Genomic DNA, 16,535 nt, shown 5'->3' with positions numbered 1-16,535 from the left:
GAGCCGGGGTCTGTCGAAGGTTTCTTCCGTTAAAGGGAGTTTTTCCTCCCCCTGTCGCCAAGTGCTTGCTCAAGGGGGATTTGTTGGGTTTTCCCTATGTAATAATATTGATAACAGTAAGGTCTAGACCTTACTTTGTAAAGTGTCCTGAGATGACTTTTGTTGTGATTTGACGCTATACAAATAAAATTTGATTTGATTTGATTTGATTTGAACACTGTTTTTGGATTGCAGTTGTTGCAATCAATCGAAATTTTTGGACAGTTTCTTATTTTCAGTCCCACCAGATCATCCACAGGCTTGTTAAAATGACCTTTTTATTTGTATTATTAAAAACAAGTCAGTGATGTTCAGCCAAATGGCGAGTGTGTGGGGAAACATAAAACTGTCGGCTCCTATTATTTATTTTGGAATTGGTCCTGCTTCCAGAAGACACCTCTTTTCTAGCTTGTATTTACAGGTACTACATACATCCAGAATAGAGCACTGCAATAGATCCCACCTTTGTGAAGCCAATCACATTCAGTTTTTGTTGACAGTGTCAAAGATGTGCTGATCCAACTCATACTGTATTGGAGGCTGTAGCTTGTGAATTCTCATGTAAGATATCCAAAATCTTTTGTGCACACCCGTTTTTGTCAAAGGATTTATATCAGTGTATTTGCAGTACTAGTATAAAAACTAGGGAACTTATTTTTATTATGCAAACATGTAGTTCTCATAGGATTCCAAGTTTTTATTTCCTGTCATATTTGAGATGATTTTCATTCTGAAAATATTCAGCGACAAGGCACAGTTTCTTCTCAATTAATCTTTTTCTTTTCCACTGTCAGCAGAGCTCTCCACTTATTGGTAGACTATAATTTGTATCACCCTTGATGGGAAGTTTGAACATTTTGGTGTCGAGGTGTTCTTTCTGAAGTTCTTTTCAGTGTGCCAAGAAACAGAATAATGCCATATATTTGTGACAGGCAGCTTTTAATCAAGCTAAACCTGCTTTTCTCTTTCTGTGCCCACAGGCTTATGGTCTCTTCTCCTGAGCTCTGACAGGATTGAGGATCTTTCGTATTTGAGATCAACTGTCTCCATGTCAGCACTGTCTGGCTAATCCCATCCGATCATTAATTAATCATCAGTGTCCTGGCAGCTGACTGACTTTTCAACACTAATAAACTGCCTTAAGTCTTGCTAAGCCTGGAAACAGGAGAACATAAAGAAAACAAAGAGATTACATTTATTGTACCTGGTGGAAAAAAAAGCTGAACAGAGCTGAATTAAAAGACTTTTAGTATCAGCTATCTCTGTGCCAAGATGGATGAAACACATAACAACAGGACTTCCTTGGTCAGAGGTGCCAAGGACATTGCTAAAGAAGCCAAAAGGCAAGCTGCCAAAAATTTCAGCAAAGCTGTTGATCGTGCCTCAGATGAATATTTAGCTCATCGCAGCTACAATCGTTTTCAGAACGAGGATGAAGAAGAGGACAACTACAACAATTACACTCAGCAAGACGGTCACTATGCTGACAACGGAGCCAATGACGACGATGGGGCCTCGAGTGATGCCACGGAGGGCCATGACGATGAGGATGAGATCTACGAGGGGGAGTACCAAGGTGTACCTGCCTACAACGAGGGGAAGCCACAGGACGGTCAGGTGGCTCTGGGCCAGCCAGTTTCTGACAGCCTGAAGAGCCGCAAGGAGCTGGAAAATGAGAGGCAGGCAGATGAGGAGGAGCTGGCCCAGCAATACGAGCTGATCATGCAGGAGTGTGGCCACGGGAGATTCCAGTGGCAGCTGTACTTTGTACTCGGGCTGGCGCTCATGTCAGATGGCGTGGAGGTGTTTGTAGTGGGCTTTGTCCTGCCCAGTGCGGAGACAGACATGTGCGTCCCCAACTCTGGTGCCGGATGGCTCGGTAAGGATCTGCATTAGAGTAGAAAATCCCTCATTCCAAATAAATGAATTATACTAAGATGAGAAAATAAGCACATATTTGCATTGAATTTTTCAGATTTCACCAAAAGCTTCCAGTTTCACTACAACAGCTGCATCAAGTATCCACACTTCCAGAGTAGCCTGTATTCTTACAGTACATTACAACAAGTCCTCCACCCTAATCAACCAAACATGTCATTTGTCCCTTGGTTAGCTTTAGACACAACAGTTCTGAGAGCTAGTTTACATACAGAATAAACAGAATAGTGCAATGGCCACACTGTTAAGATTCTGAATATCTTATGGAGAGGTGACAGTGAGAAGGGCCGACTTTGGACAGATACAGTCTGACATCTGAAATTCCACTACTGGCAGAAGACAAGTTAAATTTTGTTTACACAGAAAGAAATTCTGACTGATGCAGAAGTAGAAGTAAAGTATATGACACATACAGACTGGTAGAAATATATAGGTGCTGATAGAATTAGCTGTTGACGTGCAGGGCTGTGCACGGAGAGCAGTGGTGGATGACTCTGTAGTGTCATTGCTTTGGGAGCTGCCAGTGGGTTGTCATGGCACCAGGTATTTGGATACATGAGTGGGAGATGTGTTAAGCTAGATGGATCTCTCCCACATGAGGGAAAAGTTGTGTGTTCATGTGCCACTGGTGTTTTTAACACTGTGGGCTTGTCGTCATTATTTCTCCCACTAATATCAATAATATTTGCATAGCACTGGTCATTTTTTTCAATGTACTGTGGTGATGAAAGCATTAGTCACTTATCATTCCCATACAAACATTAAAAGATAACAAAAAACTCTTTTGTCCTTATAATGAAGCTTTATAATTAAGCTACAGTATATGGTTGTATAACCATAAAGAGAATACTGATCTTGCTTGTTTTGGGGAAGCAGGATGGTTTATTATTTGCTTAGATTTCACCCATTTTCTGACTCATCTCTCAGTGGGGAGGGAAAGAATAGAAAGAATGAGTCATTTGCCCAACTCACGCTCACCCTGCATAAATAAATGCTGTGTGTGCTTGTGGTTGTACTTAGAAAAGTAAACCTTACACAATAATTGATTGGTGTTTTACCACAGTTTCTATGTGAAGGTGAATTACTCCTTAAAAGAGCCTCTGCGGTGCACATCTGGTTGGAAGGAGGGACTGAAAGTAAACAAGAAAAATAACACAAAGCACAATATTAAGCTCAAAGTGCACTTCATGATCTATTGTTGCGAACATTAAGGAGCTTATTATCATCATAATGAGTGCATAATTCATTCACATTAAATTGTTCCTCATTGCAAATGCTGGGGTTTAATATATGTGAATGTAGCTGAAAGAAATGTTAAAACGACATCATAACTCTGTAGCAGCACAGTATCTAAAATGCTAGATATGGTTTATTTTGGCTGGAATTGGAAAGAGGTTCTACACACGTGCAGCTGAATTAGGAATTTTGCCAGGAACACAGCAATTTGGACCTTTTAAAAGTGTAATTGACGTCCTCGACCGAGAAACAGATTGTGAGCACGCTAGCACGTTGAGGTTAGCATTTATCCCAAAGCATGGCTGTGACTGAGTCCAGTAGCCTCACAGAGCTGGGAACACGGTTGTAGAATCATAGTCTTCAAAGGTGCTTGAATGTGACAAGCCAGACCAAGTCCTGGCTGGATTTAAGGTATGATTGAAATAAACAAAGTCATACAAAGTGTCATTCAACCACAGCTAGAAGGCTGCAACATGACAGCTCCAATTACCTCCAAATAGCTTTCATTAATTAGTAATGTAATGTAATGTAATGTAATGTAATGTAATCTATAAACTAATCTAATCTAATCTATGGCAGTGTCTTTCCCCCATATGGCTTTTCCTTTCATATCATAAAAGGGGAGATGCTGTACAGATACAGTATGGGGTGTTCCACTCTGTTCTCCCTGCTCTTGCCTGTGCTCTATGCTACCCTCCTGCTGTAATCCCTCTCTTACACTCTCTCACAGCCTCTGTGCATCTTGTAACCATGCAGGCGATCTGAAGATATGGGCTGGAGTTAATCTCTGCAGCATTGTGCTTCACTGCAGTTTAGCCATGGTAGACTGACTCACGTACCTCCCCAGAGAAAGGGAAAAAGAAGGAGGGTGCTGCTTTTACAGTATACACTTCCTCACACTGCCCTCCCCTCCTCTCTCTTCCACCACATATGGCTTTAATGTGCCTGCAGGTGTTTTTCTGCACCATAGTTACAGTAGTATTTTGAGGATGTTCAGTAAAATGTGTTTTCTCACTTGAAGTCAGGTTGCAGGTGGAGCACAGAGTGAAGACCTCACCATCAGGATCAGTTTGGAGAAGCTTTGTGTAACTGATGCCAGTCTTTTTTTGCTTTTATGGTATGGTTTCGTTATGTGCATCATCACAACCACCATTGACAGCCAAAGTAAATCAGCACTGATGCAGCTGAAGGTTAGGGACAACAACATTTACTACCACACTTCACAACAAAGCACAGCCACAGGATCTCTTCACCTGTTCACTGTCTAGGCAGCGAGGTCACCATTCAATGTGGCATGCTAAATTAAAGGGTCTATAGTTCTTTACTTGACAAATTAAAATTTTGACCTTATTGTGGCTTTAAAGGAAAAGTCATGCCATCAAAAACATCATTAAGGAGCCATGGATGTCTGTAAATGGATAAGTGAAAAATCCTCTAACCTTCTAGGAAAAGTTAGTTCATCCAAAAAGTTGTCAGACTGACTGATATTAACATTTCTAGATAAGCGTTAATGTTACTTTTAATATTACACTTCTAATGTGGCTAAAACAAAGCAAAACATTAGATTTTTAGAAGTGTCTGTACACTGTTTGTTTGTATGTGTTGTCTCTCTGCACAAATATACAACAAAATAAAAAGTGCTGATTTAAATTTAATTTCCGTTGTGGGGAAACCATCTTGGAATAATGCATGAACAAGCTGAATAGCTGGAGGCTTTCCTGTTCTTTTCATTCTGCATGCGAAGCAGCTTTAAGGGAGATGCTGTAGCATTAATGCAGTATAAGCCTGAGTGCTACAACCTAGACATGTTTCGTTTCACTAGACAGCGAGTAAAGATGTTGAGCAATGGGATAAGAGATAAAATCAACCCCCACTCGGCTGACATGTCAGCTCCTATTGTGCTGATTAAATTTCATTTTAAAAATTTATGACAACAAAGGCTGCAAAAAATATTTAGTCACTTGTTGCCAGAGGTGGGAATAAGTCACACATGTTCAAGTCACAAACAAGTCTCGTGAGAATCAAGCGAGTCGAGTCCCTACTGTACAGTAAATCAAGTCGAGTCACAAGTCAAGTCATACAAAATTCTGATATTCTTATAATGTTATGAGAATAGTACGTATTTAAGTGAAACATTCACAAATCTCATTTGATTATTAATTGTACATTTGTAGGGTATAAACTAGCCCCTACATATTAAATGAAGAAGACATGCCTTTCACGGCTATCAGAAACTCTTCTCGATAAAATACATAATCGATTCAGTGTTGTGGTGCTCGTCTGCCGCATATCGCTGTTCTCTTCCTACTACCGTCCTACTACAACACAATCCGTGATTCTAAATGTGACTGTTTCTGGACTAGACCCCTCCATGACAGCTGCGTCCTGTGACCTGCATCGCCCCCTGCTGGTCTGCTACGTTGTTGTAGGTTGCCAGAGTTGTTTGTATTGCACTAGAATTCACCCAGTTGTGTTTCAGCCCAATATTTAGAAAACTGTAAATATTTAATAAAAAGTGAAGTAATTTCAAGGCGTCTGTCTCAAGTCTAAGTCAAGTCTCAAGTCATGAATACCAAGTCAAAGTCGAGTCTTTTACCAGTGCTCAAACAAATCTCTAGTCTTCAATTTGTAACTGAAATTCAACTTGGGTCAAGTCATGTGACTCAAATCCCTCATGTCTGCTTGTTGCAGTAGCCTAGTCTCCCAATGGATCCATTCTCTTCACCTAATTCTTCAAAAATATGTAATTATAAATTCCTCAGAAAATGTATGATCCCAAGAACTGATCCTGGTCTGCTGACGGGGGTGAAAGAAGAATTTTTTTCTGATTGTGTGTCAGTTGACTGTTATGGTATGAAATAGTTTTTTTCATTTTCAGTTATTTGTGCTGAGGACTTGAACAATAGATGATCTTAAATGAGCCAGAAATGCAGAGTATTTTCAGTAAACTCCACCACTGTGAAAACAAATCAGCGGGTGTTGATGTAATTAATACCTGAGGAGCGTGTTTAGTTCCTGGGGGTCTGCCCTTCCCTCCTTCTCTCCCCTTCATCTGCTCTCACTCCCTGCTGTAACTCACCTGTCAATCACACACTGTCCCCTGGGAACCCTCTCATCTGATGAAATCCTGAAGCTCTCGCTTAATGTCCTGAATGTTCCCACTGAGAAAATTAGAGCTCCTGGTTGCTGCCTGTCTGTCTGCTCTCTCCTCTCATCCATGCCATAACACTGCATGGCACCGAGGAGAGAAGAACCATGTCAGAAGAGAGTTACGCTGACACATAAAGCTAATTACTGTAGGTAAAAAGCAGCATGCATGGAGACTGATGGAGACAACTTAAGAATTAGCTGGCATAATCCCTGTGGATGCAGAGGAGGGCTGCACAGTGTACCATTAAAAAGAGCAGAGACACAGTCTGCAGGGAGCGCTTGCTTAAGAAGGAGATTAGCACCACAGTTCGACTTTTCTGAGACTGTTAACAACTGTAGCTGTTGCCCAGGTTTTGAAATATCTGTCTCTAGAATTTCTGAAGCAACTGCAACACAGTGGTGGTGAAAGGGATTTTATTTAACATTTAAAGTAAACATCATTAGAAACGGTGACCCAGTCACTCTGGGTGATCCCCAGACATTTATTTGTCTACTTTTGAATATTCTATGGCAGAGATAGACATCTGAAGACCTGACCAGATAAATCAAAATCTTTCTGTAGGGCCAGGTAGGAAAATGTGTTTTTATTAAGGATGTTCTGTTGGTCGATTAGTCCAGGCACAAATAACTCAAGAACTGTTGGATGGATTAACTTTAAATTACATACAGACATTCATAGTCCACAGAGGATGCATCTTAGTGACTCAGCTGGCTTGTCATGTGGTCAGAGTGAACTGTGATCACTTTGACAGTCCTTTAAGTTTCCGTCTGTCATGATCAGATCAAAGCTTTTGTTTGTCCAGTACTTTGGTTTAGGACTGGATACCTGCAGCTTTAATGACGTTCTCATCAGCTTTGTGTTTAGTGATAATTAGCACTTGTTAACATGCTCACATGCTAAATTAAGATTACTAATTATGAGCATTTAGCTCAAAGCATGTCTGTGCCTAAGTACAGTCTCACAGAGCAACTAGCATTTGGGAAAAACTCATGAATGAGGTGTCCTATCAGGCATGTCTGTGCCCAGGGGCCCTGTGTCTCATAATTTGTCCATGGAAAGACCAACCCAGTCAATGTGTCTAGATCATAGACTATATACACAATCTAAGGCTTGGATGCATTTTAGCCTTGGTTTTCAGTCAACAACATTCATTTGTCTGTTCTGGCCGTGTAGTGACTCTCTTTCCACTTGTGCTTTGTGTGTTGCTGTCTGACACACAAAAACAGTGATAGTGCATTAGACTCTGAGCGCTGCTGAAATGTGGGTGACCATGCAGCAGGACTGTGACTGAACGCATCTTGTGCAGACACTGATGGAAAGCTGTCGCTGCTGCTCACTACACAGGCTGAAGGCTTGTGTGAGGTGTGTCCCTCAGTGTAATTCAAAGATGCAACTGTCTGATACTAATGTTAAAAGACTTGTTTCAGTTGACAGCAGGTTTAAAACGTGTTTCAGTTTTCAAACATGTCAACACAGCTACTGTCCCCATGCACTACTGATTTTAAGTGACCTTTGCAAATTTATTTAAAAACCCTGCAATCCTAAGGTAAGAAGAGATTCGAACATCTGACCTGAGGTTGACCCCTGCAGGTCCATGTTGCATCTCAGATGCCCCATCACCACTATCACCCTCCCCCTTTATTACAGCTACTAACCCAGTGTGAGGGGAGCCATAAAACAAATGAGCTGGTGTTCTCAGATAGCATCTTCTTCAGTACATGCATTCAGATTCATTGTTTGTGTGTAGGTACACCGCTGAGAAGGAGCCACCAGTTTGTACACAATGCAGTGGTTTTGACATTCGGGCTGATATTTGTACGCTAGCAGTAGTGTAGCTTGCTCTTGCTCTAGATCCAGTGGCTGTCACCTGTAATGAATCACTAGCCCTCAGCATCATGTCTGCACAGCTTGATAAGACCCTCTACATTCAGCGTATCTGTCCTATCACTTCAAACACAGTGAGGAAGAAAAATGAGAAGGCTTCCCTTCCTCTGCAGGCGCTCTTTCTGGTGCTGCCTCATCAAACAATTGCATCTCACTCTCCACACACATTAGCATTTTTATTAGCATGTAGAGAGTAAAGTGGATTATTTACTGGCCTGACGACCTCCACCCTTCTCCACCACTACCCCCTTCTTTTATGCTGCATGTTGCTGGGGACAGGAAGAGAAATGACCCTGACTTCCTGCAGACAAGCTGCAGCAAGAGGCGAATGCCTGGACTTTAAAAGCAGAGCTGTGAGGTGAACTGCTGCTCTGTTTCCCCCACAGTCACGTTCGGTCATTTATGTCAGAGAGAATTAAACTGGAGTCAAAACTAGATGATCCCACCAGAGATATTTGGTTTGGTAAATTAAGTACAAACACATCTCTAAGGCAAAATGAAGCTCAAAATGCAATTAAACAGCAGCTGCTCTAACTCAGTTCTTTTACACCTTTGTTTTATCACTGGACCAAAACCACATGTTGTCAGATGCTAATCATTCATACTGTGTACTGGACCTGAAACTAGACATATCAACTTTCATAATTAATGTAAGGAAACAGAAAACTACCTTCAGTCCAGTCAAAACACACTTGATATGATTCACAGTGTTGTGGCCTTGCAGTCTTGAGCGTCGTAGGGCTCCAAGCCAAACTCAACTACTCAATCCCAGCTCTGTTATTTATACAGACTTACATTTTATGTGACCTCTCAATTTTGTTTCAGTAGCTGAGAAATAACAAAACCAGTTTCAGTTTGAGCACCACTTTGTTCAGAAGCTGTGTGCATTTGCTGTACAGCTCTATTGTACTGTATGTGTATGTCTCCAATAATAGACCGCTGATATCTGCAGCGTCACCAGGTAATAAAACAACAAAGATCACATTTTATATCCTTAAGTGATGTGTATGTAGCTTTCATACCCTGCACCGGCCCAGCCACTATGCTACACTAGCCTCACTGTGCAGAAATGTATAGGTTTGGAGGATACTGGCACTTTTAAACTGATTTCCACAGCAGCACTGAATCAAAGCCAAGCACTAATAACCAGATACCTACACTAAAAATGCCTCATTTAGCGAAGCTGTTCATGTGAGAGTCCACTGAGACTTATCATCTGATTCAGCTGTTCCAAAAGTCCTGAATGCTGTTGGAGACATTTTAGCAGCATTCAGCTCTTCAACTTTTTATTTTTTATTTTTATTTTTAATTTTTATCTTAGTCTCAGTTATCAACACAGCTGCTCAGCACCACACAGCAAACTGACAGAGTCGGCCACTAACTGATATATAGAACCAAAGACACAAACTTTGCTGAGTATAAAGGTCAATCTTGGACATTTCATTAAGCGAACGAATGACAGATGATGAAGATATTTATAGGTAATGCTGCATGCTGTATGTACAGGCAAATATTCTCTTTACACTGCATACCCGTGGTTTGTTGTGACCGCACTGTACCTGTTGTGTACATGCTGTACAGTATGTCTCCACATTAAGAAATGTTCGTTGCGCAATTTACGCACGTGATTTAAATCTTCTGCTATGACTTTATGATCTTAACGTAGCCTCGTTAAGCAAAATGCCTTTTGCACAGTAAACAGGGAAGCTGTAACAGACTCACAGTGAAATCATTGGGAACAAACAGCTAAGTTCAGCACCGTCAAGGCAGTCTCTTCAGTTTCAAGTTGATTAATACAGGACGTTTTTAGTTTTGTTGATTAAATGTAATAATATTTCAATTTAAGCAGTAGACCTGGTCTGAATGTCTATTAGTATACCTCGACCCAGTCATGATCCAAGTCTTTGGTTTGTCTGTGCCCCATGTTTTCCATGTTGGCTTAGACCCAGCCCCTTGTCTTTCCCCGATGGCTCCACCCAGCTCCGCCCTCACCTGATTGCTACCTGGGTATCAGCCTTTATCTTTAAGACAGCAGCCAGCTCTCAGTCCCTACCGGGTTGTCATTAAACAGGTGTCTCTTGTGATTCTCCATGTATCTGATTTAACCTGGCTCTCCCCTTGCCGCCCTGACCCTGCCTACTTCCTGTTTAAACAGCTGGATTCACCTGTGTTTGGATGTTTGTTCCCTCCTGATTCTGGTCAGTTGTCTGTTCCTAGTTTGCTGCCCATCTTACCAGTGTATGGACTGGTTTCTCCATGGATCTGGTTGTTTGTCTGCTCTAAGTCAAAATAGTTTGTATTGCTTTACCTTAGCTAGGCATAATACCTATCAGTACCTGAATTCCTGTCGCCTGCGTCAGAACCTGCCTTTGCATTTCCTGTACCTGTTTGTCTGCCATCTTCCGACCCTGCTGTTATCAGCTCAGCCATTACCTGCCGTGTTCTAATCTACCTTTGTCTGCCATTTTGTTCTGCCCTGGTTTATACTGCGCTCCTGGTCCTAACTATTAAAGCTCTCTTCTCTCATCACCATCATTGCTCACTTATGTTACTGCTTTGGGGTTTTAAACCAAAGCAGTAAAATGTGACAGAACCATGTTTTGCTTTTTTTTAACAGGTGTCTGTGCAGAAACCTGTGCACATAACCACACTTTGTATTACTGTGTAAAAAATGGATTTATAGGAATGTAAGTTATGTGGTCAGTCTATCAGCCCTGCTTAAATCTGATATGTGTGTGTTGGAGTAATGCTTGAACAAAGAACTCCATCCAAAGTGTAATGATGTGTTTTAAGAGCTCAGCCACTTCACTAACAAACATTTGGCTCCAAATTGTTGTGACCATTTACAGCTTTTTCTGCCTCCCTCTCTCCAGGTAGCATCGTGTATCTGGGGATGATGTTTGGAGCCTTTTTTTGGGGCGGCCTGTCAGACAAGGTTGGCCGTAGGCAGGTCCTGCTGATATCCATGTCTGTCAATGGCTTCTTCGCCTTCCTCTCTTCCTTTGTCCAAGGCTACAGTATGTTCCTCTTCTGCCGCATGGTGTCTGGCTTTGGGTGAGTTCACTCTTTGCTTTTTAGTCTTCTTCTCTTGAATATGTTCCTATATATGTTTCTCTTCAGTGTGTTGGAGGCTGAAGCCCTTCTCTGGCTCATTCTGTCCTCCCACCATTTCCCCTGCCGTCGCTGCCTCCCCCATAGTCAAAGCACATGACAAAAGGTTGTTCTAACTGCCTGGCACCAGCCCATCCTCATCCTCTGGTGGGGAGAGAAGGAACAAAGCGAAATGGAAACGCCTGCAGAAATGAACCGAGCACCCTAAATGAACATCTGTGTGCTTTAGTGCTGCTCTGCCCTGCTCGGCTGCCCACACCCTTGATAAATGACACACCCTCCCATCTCGGCGATCTGACGTCACTGCTCATACTGTACCTGACCGATAAAGGTCGCCTCTCATTCACAGGTCAGCCTATTGGGGAAAATATACTGTAAAGTATATGAAGCAGCTTAATTAACAGAAATGGTGTCTTATGCTGACGCAGGTCTGCGATGAACGTTAGGTGACAGTAATAAATGTAAATTAAAGTATGAGGGAGCTGTTGTGGGCCTGAGGATGTTTCTGTGATTGTTTCAGAAAACATCGGCTCTACTCTCAGAGCTGTCTTCAGAACCACAACATTTATTTATATTCATCTTTACAACCAACCAGCCCAGCCTGTTGCAGTACACTCGGTTTGATCAACTTCTTCTCACTTGGTTTGCACTCAGCTCGTTGTGTATCAGGTTTAAGAAAACGGCTTCTAGCTTGATGGCTTTGCTTTAAAATTTTAATTAGTCGCTTTAGCTTTTATTTCATGCTTTAAATCTCAAGCTGGTTGCAGTTAGAAATTTATTCTGAGGGTAAAGTAGATTTATTATTGCACATACAGTATACCTTTGGGGATATGGAACATTTTGGTGGAAGTGTGCCAGAACAAACGGATCAATACGTTTGGAGCTGCAGTAGTATTTGTACCAGTGTATTCGATTTTTAACAGAACACTGGGTTTTTTTGTTTGTTTTTTTTGCCTACAACCTCAGTCTGGGAGAAATACAATCTGGCACTGAGAATTGTTGCCAGATTAACTAGATTCTGCTTGTTTCATTAAAATTTTCCATACCTCATTAACTTTGCTACAATGAGCTGTCTCAACAATCCGGAGAGGAGAAAATAGAGATTCAGTGCCACTCAAATCACAGATTAACTTTCAGTGATATGGGCAATTTACAACCAGTGCTTATATGATGTTTGTTAGATACTGAAATAATCTGGAATCAAGGACAAGTTACCATAAACATGTTAAATATTCATTCCTAGAGTTTGTTGTTTTGTATAAAGCAAATCTGAAACTGAGTGCAGGCAGATATCTTAACAAGTCAAACTCCGAGGAAAAGCAGGCTGTTCATCTAAATGTACTGATGAGTACAGTAATGTTCAGAAGAAGTAAGGAGTGGCTGCCGAGTCTCTCTCCATGTTCCTCCTGCTCCAAACGTCTGAGCTCTCAGTGAGTTGATAGCGTCTGAGATAAAACATGTTTACTCGTAGATTTTTGTGTGTGTATGTGAACAGCTAAGCAACTAAACTGCACATATCTATGTGTGTATGTGAACAGCTAAGCAACTAAGCTGCACATATCTCAGAGAAAGAGCCTCCATACACAGGGAATGTGTCCTGCACACCACTGTATTACCATGTTGTCAGTTTAACTGTGTGAAGTTTAATGTTCAAACTAAAGTTCAGTTGTTACCCAGAGCAAATAAAAACAGGTTGTGGTGAATTCTCCGCCTGATGCGCTGTACAACGGGGAGAGCACCTCACAATGTTAAACATCAGACACTACAGTAGAAATGTGTTTATACTATATATTAAACTCTGTATTATTCAAAGCATCAGACCTTGCTGTGTTTTCTATAAGGTGTCTGTGCCTGGGTGTATAAATCTTTTTTGAGCAGATTAAAGGCAAAATGAACTACACCTCGGAGACGGGTCATTCAGCCCCCATTGTTTTTGGACTAAGCTGATACTGAAGTAGTTCAGGTTTGGTGCAGCACAAATCAGACTGTTACCTTGTAATGTTTCACCAGTTTGGAAAATACAGAATGTGCCAAGAGTTAGTTAAGAGAACTGACATTCGTACGTTAATTATGAAGGATCTGTATGGCTTAAACACACAACATACATAACATGAGTGAAGAGGTGCTGGTGGACAGGTTAATTTCATCAAATAAGCATATTTTCCAAAATGCTGAGCCGCTGAACCGTTCATATGCAAGCATGAACAAACTCCTAGTCCCCGTTAGCTACATAAAAACAAATGTATTATGGCAGTAATACTATACTGTAAATACCCGTTGACCGAGGCGTTTTAAGATGGAGAGTGGTCACATTTAGCTCTGGTCTCTTTTTGCTGAATTCACTCCACAACCATGTTTTTCTTTTAAACTGGAGCTGTGAGACAAACCGGGGGGGAGTCATTGCCGACACAGATGTATTGACTCTGCTAAGTCCTCACTGATGACCCAGTTCAGTGCAGCTACACATCACATAAACAAAATGACATGATGTGTAAATGTATTGATTGTATGTAATGTGAGATCTTCCCACTATAATGAAAACATTATTCAAACTGCTCTGATTCTGTGCAACAGTTTAACAAGGACATCTGAGGAAGACGAAAGGCGAAGATGCATCAGATTAAATTATACACTTTTAATATCCTGTGTGCTGCAGCATGGTGGCTCACCAGTTTTTGAGTTGCCGTGCACGGAAAATAGGCTGAAACAAATTGGTTTCATTTAGAGACCTTTCCTGTGTCATGATTGAATTACTTCTGTTAATATTATTTTATTCCCAAAAGAGAACTGAAATAGTCAGTCTGACATCTGTACAATCTTTTGTCACACAGAATAAGAGAAATAATTTTTGAACAAGACATTAAATGCTTTTTCACAGATGGTTTTCTGAAGCCATAAATTTGTTCTGTATGTTTTTGGCAACACATGGAAATGTGAGACAAACGACGACTGGCTGCTGAAGCATAGTTGGCTAATTACAACGAACTGTATTTGCAGGATCGGTGGAGCAGTGCCGATCGTATTCTCGTACTTTGCTGAGGTCTTGGCTCGGGAGAAGAGAGGAGAGCATCTGAGCTGGCTATGCATGTTCTGGATGATCGGAGGAATTTACGCCTCAGCCATGGCTTGGGCCATCATCCCACACTACGGTGAGTGACACCACTAACCTGCATCTGCTTTCGGCTCCACTTTTCCAGCTACAGTCTGGACACTGCCATGAACCAGCTGCATCACTAGCTTAAAAACATTAATGTCAAAAGAAATGATAATAATGATGATGCTCCCTGTTGTAGTGAATCACAAAAATCACAACATAATTCATAATATGCAAGGAGCCCTGCAAGTAATTCCACAATTAGGGGGGTTATTTTGAAATCATGAGCCTCCAGGATATGAAGGCAAACTGAAAACAGGTGACAGTGTCAGAAAAAGCAACAAAGCCTCTGTCAACCTACATAGTGAATGTGCACATAAAGGCCCTGTACAGTGAAATGGTGCACACTCGGATGCACAGGGGCGTGGCAGGCAGGCTGGCACAGCAAACCAAGAAGAAATGTCCAGCTGGAATAAAATAGTTTTTAATTTTCAGTATTTTTTAGCACCACCAAACCGCAGAGCTGGATGATAAAAGAAGGGAGTGTGTGTCAGAGGATAAGAACAAAATGAGTGAAATGAAATCAATCTGCTGTGGACGGGTGCGGAGGAAAGAGAAGCAGTGAAAGAGATTACGAGGACAAGGGGGACGGAGCGGTGGAGGGAGCACTTGATTTATATGGCTTGTGTCTGGGATAATCGAAAGGTGAAGGGATACAGCAGAAAGCTAAAGGGAGGTGAAGAGAGAAAGAAAAGAAAAAGGGACAGACTGAAATGGTATTAAAGGAACAGATGAGAGGAAGGGGTGTGTGAAGAGGTGGGGTTTCTTAGTCTGCCATTTTCAGAGTCGTGGTGAACAGACATAATGAACTTTGACATCAGGCGTCTCCGTCTCTGAGTGTGGGACTCCGTAATGCTAAGGCACCGGGTTGATTAATTTCCTTGACCAGGTGGTGTTATTGTCAGAAATGAAGTCACAAGACCAACACAGACTTCACTACAGCAGGTAAAGACATCTAGCTGGAGACGTTCTTCAGTCTGGCCTCAAATTAAGACCCTGAAATAGTGGCAAGTGCAGTTCTGTTGTTATGAAAGAAGAGCAACAAAACTTGTCAGTCAATAACTGTCCTTTTCCCATCATGCCATGAGCAGCTGCACTCTGGTTTCATGCTGTAAATATAGCACCACGGGTCCCCACAACAGCTGTAGATGGTACGGTTCACAACCGTGCTGAGCTGAGGAGGATGGACAGGTGCAGCCTGTCACCTTCAACTCTTCTTCCAGCAGCTGTTTCTTCTTGTCTCATTGCTCCCTGCGATATTTAAATCTGAACTGCTAAATGAAAAACTGTTTCTTTGGAAAATCTTTAGTATGATTTTAACTCACTGTTTAAATTGTACAGTAATTAAAACATACACAAAACGTATGTATGTGCATCACGTCTATACATATGTCATTTTATGTATTAATGTGTGCTGTGATAAACCTCTCACTGACCCCCAGCTGCTGTTGGTTATTTCCTGTTGTCTTGTGACAAAGTCCTTAAAGAGTCCCTTTACAACAGATATATTTTTCCACTTACCTCTAGTGGTCTCTAGCTGTGCAGATAGATTTGGCTTTCTTAAGGATGAGATATCCATCTCTGAAATTTTTGGTCCCAGTTTAATGGAGGTTAATGGCAAAGCTACATCATTTTGTCCCTGTTGCTCTGGATAATCTGGATTTCTACCTTTTAGCTCCATCACACAGTATTTATTTCAGTTGATATTTTCCTTTTGTGGGTTATTTTCCTTCAGTGTGACTGGACTTTGGATAAACACCAAAATAAAAAATATCTGATAAGGAGAAAGGATGTGTGTCTGCAGAGGCTCAAAATTAAGCTCGATTCATTAGACACCAGTGGTTTTAGCACCTTTTTTCCTCCAACATGCAGTGATGTGCGGTGAATAGGTTCCGCCGCAGTGCTCTTTGCATCGACTGCTAGACGACGGCTGGATAGGGTGGGGGTGAGCCACTGTTGGTCATGTCTTAGCTCGTGCTAATTACAACAACACAAAGCAGGGCTAGTGCCTGTAGCACCAAT

At 41.6% G+C, this 16,535-nt stretch overlaps 1 protein-coding gene across 1 annotated transcript in view; it reads left to right on the top strand.

Moving 5' to 3' along the window:
• Nucleotides 1-16,535, top strand: part of LOC109967797 (synaptic vesicle glycoprotein 2C-like) — a 36,467-nt gene that overhangs the window by 8,301 nt on the left and 11,631 nt on the right. Inside the window, exons 2-4 of the mRNA XM_020613623.1 lie at nucleotides 1,020-1,918; nucleotides 11,122-11,302; nucleotides 14,357-14,508. Coding sequence (XP_020469279.1) covers nucleotides 1,312-1,918; nucleotides 11,122-11,302; nucleotides 14,357-14,508 — 940 coding nt within the window. The 5' untranslated portion in view covers nucleotides 1,020-1,311. The remainder of the gene's footprint in view (nucleotides 1-1,019; nucleotides 1,919-11,121; nucleotides 11,303-14,356; nucleotides 14,509-16,535) is intronic.

The sequence above is a fragment of the Monopterus albus genome, unplaced genomic scaffold (genome assembly GCF_001952655.1).
Source record: "Monopterus albus unplaced genomic scaffold, M_albus_1.0 scaffold135.1, whole genome shotgun sequence".
Taxonomy (NCBI): domain Eukaryota; kingdom Metazoa; phylum Chordata; class Actinopteri; order Synbranchiformes; family Synbranchidae; genus Monopterus; species Monopterus albus.
Note: the sequence above shows the minus strand (reverse complement) of the source record. Positions and strands in the feature narration are given on the sequence as shown.